The following is a 16,272-nucleotide window of genomic DNA, read 5'->3' on the forward strand; positions in this document are numbered from 1 at the left end:
TGGATTGGTAGGGAAAGGATGAGTGGACGGGATATGGAACAAACTAATGGGTGGGGTATGAGTGACCCAAGTTAATTATTTTGAGGAGACTAAGGCTGCTTGTTATTTTTGAATTGTTGTGAGTGCTAATTTGCTTATCCTGTACACGGTTTGTCCGAAGCCATTTGTCAAATCAGCAATCATTCAAACCTGCTAATTCAGCAAAGTTTTAATGCCTTTTGTGCAAGTTATTCTGCAGACTTTATCGCTTATTAATATTTAATAAATCTATATTTTGGATGGTATCATTCTGTCATTAGAAGGGGCGCACCAAATTATTGTAAATTTAAACATTACACCTGGAGTTACAATGATAAGTCATCAAGATTTCGGGCCCACTAAAGTTTAAAACAATGGAGTTTACAGGATGGGCGCGTTATTAAGTTTCAAAATTGTTTTATTAGCTAACAAAACAGAGTTTATGTTTCAATTTAATTATAATCACAATTCACTTGCATGTAAATTTGGAAACTGATATTCTTTTAATGCAGCTCTTTTTTAAAAGACGTAGTGTGTGGCATTTTGAAATTTTTCCAAAACAGAAGAAGGCATAGTGCTTGCGTAGAATATACATACATTTGACATGCAGAAGGGAGTGGGCCTACTGGCATGGCCCGTAAGCTACTCGGCCGGCGAAGGCATAATAGCGGAGCACCTAAGAGGCTCCATTACCAAAGTCGAGAGTTAAATAAACACTTAACGTATTGTGAATGCCCTGATGGTTCGTTAAACCCTGCATAGGCACCAGAGTCTCCGCATATTTTGCTTCCGCTTGGAGGCATGGCCTCCAAGCCATAACAGCAACCTCAACTCTTCTGTACCATAGTAGTACAGTTTCTACCATACGGAAATGACTTTCTACAGCCATAGAGTATGTTTGTTTGGATGCCTCTTTCGGGCCAGAGGCGATCAGCGAATACGAAACTCATAACGAATTGAACACTATCCTCCTAAAATAGAAAACGTACCCAGAACGCGCTTAATAGTGATAAGTGACACCCTTTACTTACTGCTACTCAATAAAGCATGTCCTTGTCTAACTCGTCTGCCCGTGTCAACGGCAGGAAGGACTAAGTAGAACAAAAAAACATTGAGCCTATTACCCGGCTTCAGCCAATACTCACAGCAATGAAAATCAGTATTTTGATTGTGCGTGATAATACTTTGAAGCTGAATTGAAAAACAGGCCATAAGTCAACATATTTTTGCTTCCGGACAACTACTGCAAATGGTTTACAAAGAAGTTAGGAATCAGGTTTTGATGGAGCGAATCGAAAAAATAGGTGAGTATTTAAAGTTAACAAATTTAAAAAGATCGCTAATTGCAACCATACAATATGTAAATTTTAAAGGCCAATTCTGAAATTTTTAAATAGTGCTTTATTTGCCAATATCTTAAGCATAGAAGTTAGCGGGTACTTCTTCAAAGTTAGTGTCTTGCAAGCACAAGTAAAGCAGTAACTTTTTTGCCAATGTACCTAAAGCAAAAAATCCTTTGATGCAGCTTTTAAAAATATGAGACTAATTTGTTTAAGCTTATATATTAGGTCTCAATCATTGATTGGCTGTTGCTTACTCTATGGCCTGACTTACTAGTGGCTCATCTTAGATAGTGACCTTGGGCCCTATGCGGCTACCGTCTTCGCCACTCACGGGTTGATGAAGTTTGTTCTGCGTTTGTTAAAGCACTTTTCCGTTTCCCAACCTTTATAATGTTTATTCACTCGCAATACTTAGGATTTTTTTTTGATGGTCGCAGTTTGCAAAAAATAGCTCAATTCTCTTGCCATGACCGTTTGTGATTTGTAATTGTTTGCCGCCGAGAGCTAATAAAACAACAGTTTATTTAAAGACTCTCTCTACATTGTTGTAAGATATAAAAAATATAGAGTTTGGCGGCGAATTAGCCATTTGTGTTTCATTTTTACCACTTGTTCCTCTTTGTATTTTCAAAGTTTCCATTAGTTACCTATTTCTGATATTCCAGGTTTAACGGCGAGGATCTCGGTCATATATCTGCTCACTGGAACCCCACATTTGAGGGAATTCTTCTCCTAAGACAAAAATCCGAATCATTTTTTAGACGATCCAATTGTGAGTAGTCGGTTATTGTGTTCTATGAATCACTAGCCTTCTGTGAACACTGGTGTCGTTTAAAAGGGAACCTTTTGGTAATCCTTCAAAATGAGGGTGTTCATTCAACGGATCTCGTCGGCATAGTTCTTTTGGAACGCTGCTCTGTCAAATTTATGACCAATGCAGACGTTCAGCACGCTTTTCAAATAGGTATCGATTCGTATTTTGAGCTTATTTTCTCCTATTTTCAGAGTTTGAATGTGGTGATTCCCCCCTACTTTTTGCTGCGCGCTCAGCTGAGGAGGCTAATATGTGGTGTAATCACATTAGGATGGCTGGGTTGTCCGAATTATCTGCTAGAAGATTGCAACTTCGTGAAGAATTGCGACAGTTGACTGGAAAGGATCCTTTGGATCCACTTAATTCGGTTTTGGCCTCACCCGATTCTTCCTGTAATGAGAGCACTTACCTTGATTTAGCTAACCACTTGAGTGTTGGCAATTAAGATGACTGCGGTGCCCATCTTCTTTTAGGTCCGGATGAATTCAGTGAGGCCGGTTTGGAATTACAACTGAGTGAGTTTTTTGCATGTTAAAAGTTAGGTATCAGTCTCAGGTGGCTTCTTTGCTTGGTAGTGTAGCTTGAGGTAAACTGATGTGTCCACTTCTTATCACTAGCTGCTTTCGGCCTTTTTGGAAGCAGGATCATTGATCATTACATGTAACATGAGTAAGGTCGTTCTCATTTCGAGAACTCCCCTTTACCTTTGGAAGTGGTAGACCTCTACCCTTCATTATTTCCATACTGGCTCTCTCAGATCGTCTATTTTTAGGGCACCATCTTATCTCATTTTATTTCGGTCTTCTATTATCGATAATGGTGCAGACCTCCAGATTGAGCTTCTTGTCAGTTGGGGCATTTTTGTAGCGCTCCCGCAGCGAACTCACGCATATTCATTACTCCACATCTGACGCATTCTTTGAAACATTACCGGAAGTAGTCATACCTTTCGTCAAGGATAGATACATATCATGGTGCTGCCACCAGTGTTGCATTGGTCTTAAGGCTGCAAAACTAGTGGCAGTCCTTTATGTCACCAAAGTGGGTGAAGGAGAGGGGGAGGGGAGAGACAACTTGCAAACGCTCATGCAGCTGGTGATATAACATGCATAATTAAAATGGGTTTTATTCCTCTGCAGAAATTTTTGGAATCTTTTTCCTTGTTTAGCCTGTGATTTTTCTGATCCCCTCTCGGTTCACGGGACACGTAGCTGGTTCACTCATGTGCAGGTGGTTTACCTGCAAGAATAGGACTTCTCCCTCAAAAAACCGACCAAAGTGCCAGGTGTTCAGCTCATTGGGAGTGCTTTAAAAAGATTTTTTTAATGGGGAAAATTACGCTGACATTTCAGAAAATGTGGGTCGTGGATGTTACTTGTTTGCTTCACAGTAGACCGAATGCCCAACATGCTCCATTTCACCTTCTCAGGTTTGCTTGATGAAAATACCTCTTTTTCACGGATTCCGGAGCTCGGTTTTAAAATCATTGTCTCCACGAAACAATCGGATGCCGATAGTCCCTGGAATGTAATTGCAGAGACGGAAATTCGGGTAAGGTAATCGCGTTGAAAGGTGATCACCTTGGTAGACCAAGGATTGTCCAACCTTCTTGAAGACAGTGAAACTCAGTTCAGAGAAGTTCTCCAAAACCTCATTGATAAAGTTCAGCCTTTTGGAGTTCAAGGATTTACGATCTTCTGTGGTATGTGAAGCTTACAGCTATGAAGATAGCAATTTTCTTCATTTGGTTATTCAAGTCAAAGATTTGAGAAATTTCACATGGAATGAGTTGTGGAAATCTCCCATTTTTCCTTCCTCTCACACAGCATCGTGTGATTGCCAGTGCACAGACGACAGCTGAAGCTTTGTGTAATGCTTCTACGCTGAACTTGCCTCTGATTATTGAATCGAAGAGTCTGAACAGAACCTCGATTCCGGAATACTTATTAGTTATTCAGGTTTTGAATAAGTGCAGCAACGCTCTGGATTTCGATCATGTAGGTTGCTGATAGAATGCAAGAACAAGTGGTTTAGAGAGTGTATTGTAGAATGGATGGATGTGTGGATGAATAAATGTATGCATGAATGGAAGGTTAGATGGAAATATGGATGGTCAAATGGACGAATGAATGGGTTGGTGGGTGCGTAGCTGGATTGACGGTGGGTTGGTTGCATTAGTGAGTGAATAGTTATCTCGATAAGTAGTTCGAGTGGTGGATGAGTGGGTTGTTGGTTGAATGGATGGATGAGTAGAAGGGTGAGGTAATGGATAGACACATGAATAAATAGACAAATGTATCCAACTTGCACGAGCGCTTCCGGGGTGGATGAAAGGCTGGGTAGATGAAGCAAAGAATTAACAAGTAGATAGATGGATTTGCGGCTTGCTAGATGAATGAATGGTTCATTAAATGGGAGATTGGCTGGATGAAGAGATGAGTGACTGGGTGCGGCTAACTGGCGGTTTAAATTGACAAGGCCATAAAACGGGTGGATGGAGGGATGAAGTGATTGGATTAACCCAAACTAGGCGCAAATCTCCCGTCACCATCTTTCTCTTGCCCTTTTTAGCTCGATACTCACAGTCAACAACTCCGAAGCGTCTGCGAGAACATTCTCACCCGCAACTACGTCTTCCCCCACACTCTTGGCGAAAACATGCGTGTTGTGGAATTCATGGGTGAATCACGATTCTGCTTCCAGTTCCCCATTGAATACCTGTGAGTTCCTTCTGCTATCCTTTCGCTTGACTTGCCCAATCCAACGGTCACGCCTTTCTGTCTCTTCTTTAGCAAATCGCTAATCACTCAGGAACATCTACTCTACGATTCTCTGCTACGTGTTGGTATGGTGAGTTTATTTGATGGGAATTGAAGAAGGATTTCTAAATTCAGGTAGTAAGGCAGGCAAGCAATTCCAGAGCTCTCCCCTCATTACTTGTTTTTCGTGGCTGGTTATCACTCCGTGAGAAGGAACTATGTGCCACTCATTAGGAGAGCTTGTGCCGCCAGCACACTGTTATTCATCAATCTAGCATCATTTCCTATTATTGCTGTGTGACAGAAAGTCACATGACAAACTAATAAAGGCCTCAGTAGGAGATGAGTTCTGATTGACAATGTTAACATAGCCTTGGTAAGTGCCAAGTGTCATTTTTCACTGCTCACCGTCACCGACACACTTGTCACGCCTTCTCCAGTCCAGCCGAATCTACACACCGCCCACCAAGGTGACATGTCACCTAACTCTGCTGGCGATGAGTGTGTGCCTACGTCCAACAGCATGGAGTTTCTGGTGCACCACAACCAAGGCCTACATTCTCAACACAAGAACAGCTTTGAGCATAAAATGTAGATCAAGTGGCAGGTTAAGCCACAGTTGAGTTAACTTTTAAAAGACGGCTCCACTTGTTTGCCAGTGATTGTCTAACACACACACACACATACACACACGCTAGTCATTTTTGTGAACATTTGGCCAACGCGTGAAACTCCCTTCTTAGCATAAACACCTGACCTTGGGCGTGATGAATACGCCACAATCACCCACACACACACTTGGTGCAAAGACAGTTGTCTACGTTTTGTACTGACAAGGCTTTCCATCTCGAAGGTGGAGCTCTATGCAAAGGCAGATGCTATTTGCATTCCCTGACATTTAATATTTGTCTTCGGAAAAACTTGCTCATCGATTGACATGAAGAATGCTTATACCACCCTCTCAGCCTTTGTCCTTTCCAGTGTAAACACTCGTGTTGAATGGGTTTCTTCGAAATGCAGACCTCTGGCCTCTTGTTTAGCTAGCTTGAAGTACAGAGTTCCGCGTCACTTGGCAGGCGGGCCTGGGTCGAGGTCAAGGTTGAAGTGAATGATGGGAATGCATTGAATGCGACAAGGTTTGGCGTGAACTCTTGAAGTGGCAATAAGATGGTTCGTGTTCGATGACTTTGGCTTGCAAACTTAGTCTAGGTTGGCATTAGCAGGGCAGATGAAGTGATCTCTTTTTGGTTTAAGCATAAGCCTTCTGCCAGTCACGCATCATCTCGGGTGTATCGCAGTGCCGTCATCGACTTTACCCTTGAAAATTGAGGGGCTGAAGGGGTCGGCGGCACCTCCAAGAATTTTCAGAGTATAATCTTAAATGATGACAAATTCTGACGACTCCTTGATTCTCCCTAGAATTCATTCATAAGTTTCCTATTTTTTGATCACTAGAGGCTAACCCTTTCATGTCTATTCAGTCCAATCCAACACTGGAATGCCTTCGAAAGGAGCGTCTATTGGGTATGAAGAATGTTATCGAATTTTACGAACTCTGTCTTCGAAGTACTGCCGATCACACCGGTTAGTTAGTTGTATTTCATTCACACCATTGAAAGCCCTATTCTGTTCTCCTGTTTTTATTATTTTCTATTCGACTCTCTCCGCAGGTCCAAGTTTCAAACGGAGTACGGAAAGGAAGTGCGTGGAGTTGGACTTTGTACCCACAAATCTTCATGCCAATCGAATTGGCCTTCTGGACTTGGAGAGCAGACTAAGTGAGTGAGTGAGTGGAGTGAAGTAGAGTGAGGGGGATTGAAAAACTGAATGGTGTGATTGTCTATGTTAGCAAGGTCGGGAAGTTATCAGTTAATGAGCTGATGGGTTAGCAAGCAAATGAGGCAGTGAGTGGGGTGGGTGAATGAAAATATGAGGGAGAAAATGAATTGAAGTAACGTCTTACTTGAATAAGTAGCTAACGTAACCTTCCGTCTCTTCTCACCAAACAGTCTCATTCCATGACATCATCTCCGTTGGTGCCTTCACCTGTGCCTCGGACAAATTCAAGACTAAAGGTCTCTTCCAAACCCTAACCAGTGATGAAACCCACAACACATGCCTTGCAGAGTTCTTGAACACCTCGCCAATAGTTGCATCAGCACTACAGAGTGATAAGCACGTTGTTGGAAGAGCGTTCCACCGACTGGCCACAGGCGCAGTCGTCGTGGTCCGGATGTCTGGTGATCTCACGGAGTTGAATTCAAGACTTCGACCTTCTGGACAAGCCGGAGTTCTTGCACAGAGGCTGGAAAAGGGGGTATGGAAGCCTTCTTTCTCTAAAGTGTAGAAGAAACAGGCAACCTTGAACCATGAGGATTTGAAATGAGAGGAGAATAGTAGAATTGTGATAGATAAACTAGATTATTATCCTACGGAATTCTATCTTGTAGATGTCCGCCCTTGTTGAGATTTGTAAGAGCACCTCTACCGATGCAATTTTTCTCCACGATCTTCAAGCCAACTACGAACCTCTTTTGAAAAGCATCGTTGAACTAGCAACTCTGGACACCCTGACAAACGCAAAAGCTGATCAAAGGTTTGCCCTCTATGCGACTCCTTACTTCTTTTCCATTCCAGTGAAGCCACCTCTGTTGATAGAGAACTTGCTCTCCGTGAAATCAGCACAGCGTCTAGTCACCTTCAGAAAGTATTATTACGCACTTGGGAACGGGCGGAAGAGTGCCTTTGGCGTGAAGTCCTCTCCAGCATTGCTGCTATGGCTAGCACGGAGACTGCTTCAGCGGGGATGAACCTGCATACTGTTTCGAGTGTCTGGGACAGCATCCACTGTCGACATCATGCAGTGCTGTGTCAGGTAAGGATGAATTGAATTTTTTTTCCATATTCCAAGTCACTCCTGGGTATACGAGGGATGTTCAAATCAAACGGGTGCTCTTTGGATTTTTGAAGACCCCGAAGACAATTCTATCACAAATGACTTTTCTGGGACAGTCTGTTTCTACCATTTGGGTGGGCTGGGAGTAGCCAAGGCTGGGATAGTTACTGACGGACACGTGGAGCCGTCTTTGAAGCGTTCACTCAAGAATGCCATGTTATTGATTTACTTAACCTCTCATCACCGTACGAACCATGCTTGAAGCAAAATGCGTTATTAGGATCCTGTGATGTGAGGCTTATTGTACTGATAACAAAACCCGCAGATGCCACAGATCAAAAGCGCCCTTTTTCTCTTCCCCCAATTGGTGCTGTTCTTTAGGCGCTGACGGCGAGTTTGACAGGGCTGGCTTTGGCAGTGACAAACTGGACGCCGGTAGAGTGGAAACAGATGGTCCGATGTGGAGTGCCATTGCATTTTGAGGGTCTCTTGAGTTGCTATGGTGAAGAAGTTGGAATGTTGGAGAACTGGGCCTGGGCGATTCAGAGCCTGGCATTTTGTCGCGTTGTGGTGCGACCAAATCCCTCGGTTTTAAAGGTGAGGGAAGAGGAGGTGGAGGAGGAGGAGGAGGATGAGGGGGAGGACAGGGTGCCAAAAGGAAGAAGTGGAAGTGGCCAAGGTTTGATACAGGTCCAGATTCTTCGACACAATGAAATTTTGGTAGGCTTAATTCGAGTTTTTTGACTATCCCCAACCTCCTTTTATTTATCTTCACCTGCCCTGTAATAGCTCAAAATATCCACCTTTTAATGCAGTAGTTTCAAACTGCAGATGCTCTTGGGTAGTCATTATGCAACGCCCCATCATCGCCGAGTTTATCTCCTGCATTCACCTCTAAGCCAAGCCTGTCAATGCAGTAGGAGCACTGCTTACTACGTGGCTCTGAAGTAGCCAAGTAGATGTGTGTATTCGCTATTCGTTTTAGCTAACGATTCCACGTTTAACATGGAGTCAAACCCCTCCTGAATGCCAAGCTCGAGGTCGAATTGTTCTCTCTTTGCATCCCTTCTACTTCAACGTGGGTATCAATGAACAACAGTCTCTAGCCGAACGGTAGGTTTCATGTAAAAATGAACAACTACTTATTCAATTAGTAAAATGTATTTATTTGTTCGTCCACATATGGTGCTACTACCTCAAGATTATTAGTAGTATGTCGCTATATTTCATCCAATTTTTGCAGACTTGAACGCGTCAATCTTCAGTCAATTATCAATACCAATGGACTGACTAGCCTTCGAGTGTACTTCGACAAATATACTCGAAAATTCGGTGCCCCTAGTACGTTTGACTTAAGTATGCATCCCCGGGAGTTGGACTTCGAAAAACAGCGTTCTCACTTGTTCCATAAGGTTATTACCCGCCGCCTGTCTTTTGCATGCTCCCAAAACATTAATGCGTTCTTTTCTTACCATGATTGTCATGCCTGAGCCCAGCGTCACAAATATGCAACGTGCTCCTCATCACCTTAGTAACTAATCATGTTAGGTCGTGTCACACACGGATTGGTTTAATTTAAAACAATAGAGTAGATATTGGATTCCCTTGGTCTATGGATTGGTACACTCTTTTTATAATTTTTGAGAAGTCAGTCCGGTGGTCGATTTTTCCCTGAGACCTTAATAATTGAAGTGTTAAGATAAGCTATGGTTGAAGCAGCATTGAGTATCTCGCCTGTTTTTTCTTGCTTGTAGAGAAGACGCCTACTCAGCAGGACGTCTGCGATGTCCTAAGCAGTCTGCAGTATGCACTGGAGGCAAATAAGTCGAAGTCAGTGGAAGTGCTTCGCTTAGCAACGGAGGTCTCCTCAGCACTCAACGCGCTTCGATTTACCTCGTGCAAATCGGCGAAGGATCGAACAGGGATGGCAGTATCGCTGGAGCAGACCAGATGGCTTATGGTGCGTTTAGATTATGTTCATCCAGCGTCAATTTATCCGCCTGCCCATCCATTCACGGATCGTTTATTCTACTGGCAGTTTAGTCAACTATCTCTAATCCATCCATTCTTGCGTTTTCCGCTCATTCTTTCATTACTCTTCACACCCATCCATCTTTAGCGTCATTGAACGTCCCCGTTTAATTGCCTAGTCTTCCATCACCCCGATTATTCATTCTGCAAAGATCATAGATCGATTTAATATTATTCTAGTCTTCTGTTGGGAGAGTTGTAGGTAGTTGGGTCCTGTCCACGAGCAGGTCTTGCTTTTTGCACAAGTTTCGTCATATCACCCATTTTGTATGCCAAGGCCACTCACCAATCCTCCAATACATCCCTTGTTTCACTTTCGATCCTGCTCCGTTTGTCTATTCACAGAGGTACCTATCTCTCTGTTAACCCCTGATCTAGTCACACATTTGGAATCTATCTCTCCATTTCAGGACGACCCAGCTTCATCTGGTTCATTTGTTCGTCCACATTAATCATCCCCCCTTTTTATCCCTCCGACTCTGACCCATCTGTCCACCTGTCTATTCTTGATCCCACCTCCTATCCATCCACCTGGATACCTAATCGTCCTTCCATCCTCGATCCCCTCACCTATCCATTATGCATGCATCATTGTCTGAGTTGTCCTTTCATCCAGCCTTGATTCGACTACCCTTCCATTCATTTATTCATCCATCCATTTTAGGTCCATTGTTCCACCCATCCACTTTCTCGCTCATCCATGTATCCATCCATTGCTCTATATCTAGCCTATTCGTCCATCATTCCGTCTTTGCATCCACGCATCTGTGCATCTATCTATCCACCCATTCTTCTCCCCATCCACTTTCTCCTAGCATTTAAGACAACCATTCTGTTTGATTACTTTTCTTTTGAAACAGGTTATTTTGTTTTGTTTATGTGGACTCCTTCAGTTTTCTACGATTCGGATTCCATACTGTTGGCATGACGAACTACTTCCAACCTACCAACCCCTCTAAGCGTTGACAATAAAGCTACCCGGATATGCCTCGACATCTCTAACCCCCTGCCTAAAGAAGAAATATGCGAAGACCCACAACTGAAGGACTATAAAAACGGCATTATTTTATGACAACAAAACCAATTCCAACTTGTAAATTGAGTCCAGTGTTGCAGTGGGGAGTGATTAAGGGCCAGGATGGAATCGTACAACGTTGGTTTAAAGCATAGTCAGGGATGTGGCGTAAAAGGGGGACTCCAATGTGGTGCATCGTCAAAGTGGTTTTTTTTGGAAAGTAATTGATCTAGCAAGTGTTGTATACACCTTGCCACCTGCTATGGAGGCTTCCCGTTTAGCTCCTTATGCAAAAACTTAAAGTGTTGTAGGTGGTAGTGGAATAGCTTCCCGTCCAGAAGTACGTGGTTTGAAATACAATTCTAGAGACTAATTACTCGTAGGACTCACGTTGATCACAAACTTTTTTCTTTGATGGAAATCTACTATAGGATTGTCATTTCTCTCATTGGTAGGGCTAAAACAGATTGAAAAATCGGTAATTATTCCCTCATCTTTTTGATTGGCTTACGCCTCGTTTGGCGTCTCTCCCATTGGTTAAAATAACTTCCCTTCTGCGGCGGCCGCATCTCCTTCATTGGTCCACATCGTGGTGGCAGCCAATAGAATGTGTACAACTGCGTTTTCATCTTCTTTCAAGGAGGTGGAAGGTATGCACAAGGACAGCTTCTCTCCAGCCCTAAAATGTCTTCGCAGCACGGGTCTTCGGTTGAGCAATGCGGAGAAGAACGTCAACACAAGAAAGTATTCCTTTACGCGTTTTCAGGTCCTCTCCTTTCCAAAGGCCTATCGACCACCCGTGGGCACGTATTCTCTCCATGTTCCGCCTTGATGGTGGGTCTTGTCTTCGAAAATTTCGCGTTTTATCTTACGTTTAAAAAGCATTTTCTTTTTCAAACAAGTCGATAAAGTTACTGTTTTTTGTTTTAATCACGGCACCCCATATGAAACTTTTCCAAGATAACCTTTCTCTCCATGGTTAATGGCTTCGAAGAGGTCATGCTCATTCTCGTATTTTACTGATCCATTGCCTCTTCCCATCTTTGCTGGAGTTGTTGATGGTGACTCTGAAAAAAAAATCTTTGAAAATTATCCTCTGTCATATTGATGCGACTCGGCAAGTCCTGGCCTTACCTCTGCAAACGCTTTCTTAACTCAGTATAGCGAAAGACTGTCCTGACAACAAGCCTGGAGATTGCAGATGGTCAAAAATGATTGCAGTGTATTCATCACTTCCACAGAGAATGATCCTCCTCCTGTGCAGTCTCGCCGTCAGGTGTTTATGGTGAGACAGGAGTTTCACGCGCTGGCCAAATATCCACAAGATTTAACTACCGTGGGTGTGTGTGAGTCGGGAACCTTTGCGGTTGACACAGTCGCGGAGCCGTCTTTCAAACGTCGACTCGATGAGTGGTGTGTGTGAATTGTACCGGATCATACCTGGCATGTGTGCCAGCAAATGCGGGTAGTGTAAGAATTTGGCAATTTCTACTGTGTGTGATACCGACGCATGGACATGACATTTTACGGGGTCCCGGTTTGACCTGCATGACCTTACATTTTGAAATCCGGCTGCCAGGGTTTGATGGTGACTTTTCATTGAGCTAATGGTCTTCATTTCGGCTGAATAACACCGGGATCTGGCGAAGGTCCCTTGAACCCCTTCCCCTCCGATTTCCACTTTTTTTCTTTTATGACAAGACAGTGGGTTTGTTCATTTGTTCTTTTGCAGCATCATCGAACCAACTTCTCTCTCTCTAAAATCCATGCTCCGCACCTTCACATCCTGGTTACTGGTCCTCAAGACACCTCGATATTCACGGATACTGTTTGCGGAAGTCAATTCATGACTCCTACCGATTTAATCCCTCAGTTAGATGAAACAAATGTGGGACTCTTGGCACAGCTCGTTGCGAGAATTTATAGAGCAACTGCAGAATTCGATTGTTTATATGAAGCTGGTTCACGCATTGGTTTACTCCATTGGAATGGTACCCTTTACTGTGCTCTGGGCTGCTTTTTCTGCTCTTTGGAGCCCCACATTATGGTGGATACAATGGTGGTAGTAAAGGAATTTCCCCTCAAAAATTATCCGGGAAAAATTTGCACTTTGGAATGGGATGACAGGAAGGCACACTGCCTTATCCTCCGTCACTCCTCGCCTATTTCTCCCAGTAATGAGTACCACCTTGCCTTGACATCAGCATTAGACAGTCATCGAACTCCACGAGAAGTGGACGTCTGGGAAATAGGGAATGAGGTGGAAATGGAAGTACCTGTTTGCTTCTAGAAACAGGCTTGCGTCCTTATGAGAGGATAGTAGGTTGCGACGATGATAGGCTAACTCAAGAAAATACCTTCAAACCTCTACTGGAGTTAGATCTCCTCCTCCCTTTCGCCTGATTTGACAAGAGGAACAGGGACAAGCGTTCTTTTCTCCCTATTGGACTGGAAGAAGCTTCATTACTCCTTCATTACCATATTTCTCGTTAGACGTAGCTCCTCTGCCTCCTATCTTGTTGACATTAAAAAAAGGCGGAAGCCCAGTCTATGTCATGGAAACCACCTTTCAATGGCTCCACCACGCCACAAGACTGGGGCTGAAGCGCTGCGTGTCATCAAAGGTATGAAGCCGTGGACAGTTCCCTCAACGAGTTTTGAAACACAAAATAGGATCACCAAGTCGCTGCTTATTGTTGCATATGAGCAAAACCCATGCCTTCTGTACTCTCCACAACCCCACCCTTCCAGCAGTTCATGTAGATGCAGATGGAACATTCCAGTGCCTACCTTAACCATCACACTAGTGTGCGTCTAGTCAGGATGAGAGGATTTGCCTCCCCTGACGAGATTCACCACCAAAGTAGTCAACTGGTTCAAACCATTCCTGAGTTACATGCTCCGTCACCTCGCCTCCTGTAGCTTTGGAACGGAGTTAAACATCGCGACAAAGCAAAACGGCAATAACCTAGTGTTGCCAGGTCGACAGATGGGGTTGCGCGAAGAGTAGCTCCGAACACCCTCATAAACTTGGAACGCGTTTCATCCATACCGTGCCTGGAACACTTGTCCTGACACATACTAACGTATTTCTTTTTTAACCATTTTAGATTCCAGCGCTACCATAGTTCACGCCACGACATGTATTTTTCTATCCTCGTCCGATCAGCAGTAACAACAGATACTTTCTTTTTAAAAAGAAACAATCCCATCATCCTTCTTCCTTCAGAACTTCACAACCTTATGGTAGAGGTAAAAAAAGAAAGAAAACTCTTTACTCTAAACGCACGATTTACATTGCCTTAGTGAAAAGCATTTGGGTGTCGTCATCGTCGGTGTTAACTAGCAAAATTCCGTCGAATGAGAGCTACACTAGCTAGCTAGCTTGATGCAGCCGCCTGTTCAAACTCTCCGTATAGGCCGAGTGGATTGATGTTAGGAATTCATCGTCATTCTACAAGGAAATTGCAGAGTGGAGAAAAGTGTTGCAAAATCGAAATGGAGGTCCCCTCCTGTTAACTCACTTCGATCATGTATAGCAGTGCAGCCTTCAGCTGACTACGAGTGAGCCCCTCGACAGAGTTGGTGGAAGTTGCCTTGCTGTCCTGCCTAATCATCTTGGCTTCGTTCCGCAGCCGTCGTAACAGCTCTTCATTCACCTTATCTTCATTTTCCTTTTTTGAGAAAACTTGGGGAAAAGAAAATCAGTTTGGAGTTTTATGGGGAAATATCCAAATAACAATAGTCTTAAAGTTCTTTTACGATTCGGAAATCAATTAACCCTCTAAGGGAGCAATGCTGCCAACAGTCACAGGTGGAGGGCATCCGTTGTGAATAATGGACTGCTGGGATCAACGGAAGTTACTGAAATTGCTTCAACTACTAAAAAGTGCTCCAAGCCTCACACCGTCCCATGTTGCGGTTACGCAGGTACTTTACGACAAGCGGCCGTCCAATCTTCATCCCTGATACCCAAGTGAATCCCCACTATGATGCAGTCTGGTACTATGGGATCCCGTCCGAGTTCAAGACCAAGACGATGAGCATTCTTGTTGTGGCGTAAGGAGTATTACATTATCCTTGATGATGTGGCTTGGTCACTTGCGGTTCACGCAGGAACACGATGCGAAGAAGGGCCGAGAAAATGCTCAAAATAAGACTAAGGGGTGCGTTACCTATCTGTCAGCTATTTTGTGCATTCGGAAAGAAACCACTTCTAGGCACACAGGAAAAAGCCGTGGGTAAGGCTCATCCCTCACCTGGTATGGAAGTCACAGCTTCCTCCATCTTTGGTGTGGTCGCCTCTTTCAGCGTTCGTTCCAAGTCAGAAGCAAACTGGCAATCTGTCGAGTCTGAGATAGGCGGGGCATCCATGGCGCTAGATTTTAGGAAATGCACCCACGTTAGTGGCATTGGAAAGATTTCAATCAATCTAAAAACTTGTGCATACATGTGGGACAGGTGGAATTTTAGAGAGTTTGATGGATCTAGCGCAGGAGTGACAGACTTTGAGGAATCTAGAAGATGGAAGAAGATGGCAGACCTACCGTCCTCATTTATAGAACGCTAAAAAAGTTAAAAAAAGACGGGATTCAGTACATGTTGTGGGAAATTGAAAAATAGACGGTGTAGACCTTCACTCACTTCAAATTCCTCTGATGCGGAAGATAGGAGTTGACGAATATTTGGACCTGGGGAAGTTATTTTAACAGCTTCATCGAGTGAAGTCTTCTCAGGAGGTAGGAAGAAAACGTCTTTAGCAGCTTTCTCCTTAAAACTAATGCTATTGATCACCCTGCGATAAATTTTGAAAAGGTAGACTTAGAATGATTAAAAGTGTTTCAGCAGTCCATGTAAACATGATTACCTTTTGAGAAGCTCATAAATGCGTTTGCAATCGTTTGAAACACAAAACCACATAGAGAAAATCGTGAGTGATGTTCTGTAGAAAATGTGTGGAGGTCGCAGTAGAATCTCCAGAGTTGAAGTGATAGGTTGAGTGGAATTTTTTGACGAGTCATTCCGATTTATGACGTGAAATACATACTGGGGATTTGAGCTCCGTTCACAAACAAATAAAACCCCACCAATATCGGTTTTTTCCTAGAATTATAACACTATTAATATATTGAAAAAGGCTTACCCACTCCAGTTTCAACCTACTGAAAACGTAAAGATGTACACCGGGGGATTTGTCCAGAATTGCAACGCACTCCTTATCAAACAATTGTACAACCGACAGGTCAATCTGACCATCATCCATCCTCGTATAGGATTAGACCAAATTTATTTTATATGACGGGGTGCCAATTTGAGCTATTCAAACAAAAATGCGAAATTCAAAAAACGAACTTAATTATGCTATAATAAAAAACAAGAATTTATTTTTCTTAAAT

The 16,272-nt window shown here is 43.3% G+C and overlaps 2 protein-coding genes across 2 annotated transcripts; one reads left to right on the forward strand and one right to left on the reverse strand. All coding sequences in view use genetic code 11, as the record gives it.

The window, feature by feature from the left end:
• Window positions 1–1,267: 1,267 nt before the first annotated feature.
• EGR_05943 (Type I inositol-3,4-bisphosphate 4-phosphatase) lies at window positions 1,268–14,004 on the forward strand (the record flags this gene model as incomplete). Its single annotated transcript, XM_024495192.1, has 22 exons — window positions 1,268–1,322; window positions 1,649–1,703; window positions 2,027–2,133; window positions 2,170–2,325; window positions 2,367–2,567; window positions 2,649–2,690; window positions 3,605–3,726; window positions 3,764–3,877; window positions 4,002–4,172; window positions 4,747–4,895; window positions 4,968–5,025; window positions 6,416–6,518; window positions 6,605–6,712; window positions 6,944–7,251; window positions 7,385–7,530; window positions 7,572–7,809; window positions 8,212–8,550; window positions 8,816–8,943; window positions 9,074–9,171; window positions 9,585–9,790; window positions 11,517–11,696; window positions 13,987–14,004. The coding sequence occupies 22 exons, from the start codon at window positions 1,268–1,270 to the stop codon at window positions 14,002–14,004; spliced, it is 3,102 nt and encodes a 1,033-aa protein (XP_024350411.1).
• Window positions 14,005–14,252: 248 nt separating this feature from the next.
• On the reverse strand, window positions 14,253–16,139 carry EGR_05944 (mRNA-decapping enzyme 1A; the record flags this gene model as incomplete). Its single annotated transcript, XM_024495193.1, has 7 exons — window positions 14,253–14,330; window positions 14,401–14,564; window positions 15,136–15,254; window positions 15,327–15,442; window positions 15,521–15,671; window positions 15,744–15,979; window positions 16,020–16,139. The coding sequence occupies 7 exons, from the start codon at window positions 16,137–16,139 to the stop codon at window positions 14,253–14,255; spliced, it is 984 nt and encodes a 327-aa protein (XP_024350412.1).
• Window positions 16,140–16,272: the final 133 nt, after the last annotated feature.

The sequence above is a fragment of the Echinococcus granulosus genome (assembly GCF_000524195.1).
Source record: "Echinococcus granulosus chromosome Unknown EG_S00048, whole genome shotgun sequence".
Classification (NCBI taxonomy): domain Eukaryota; kingdom Metazoa; phylum Platyhelminthes; class Cestoda; order Cyclophyllidea; family Taeniidae; genus Echinococcus; species Echinococcus granulosus.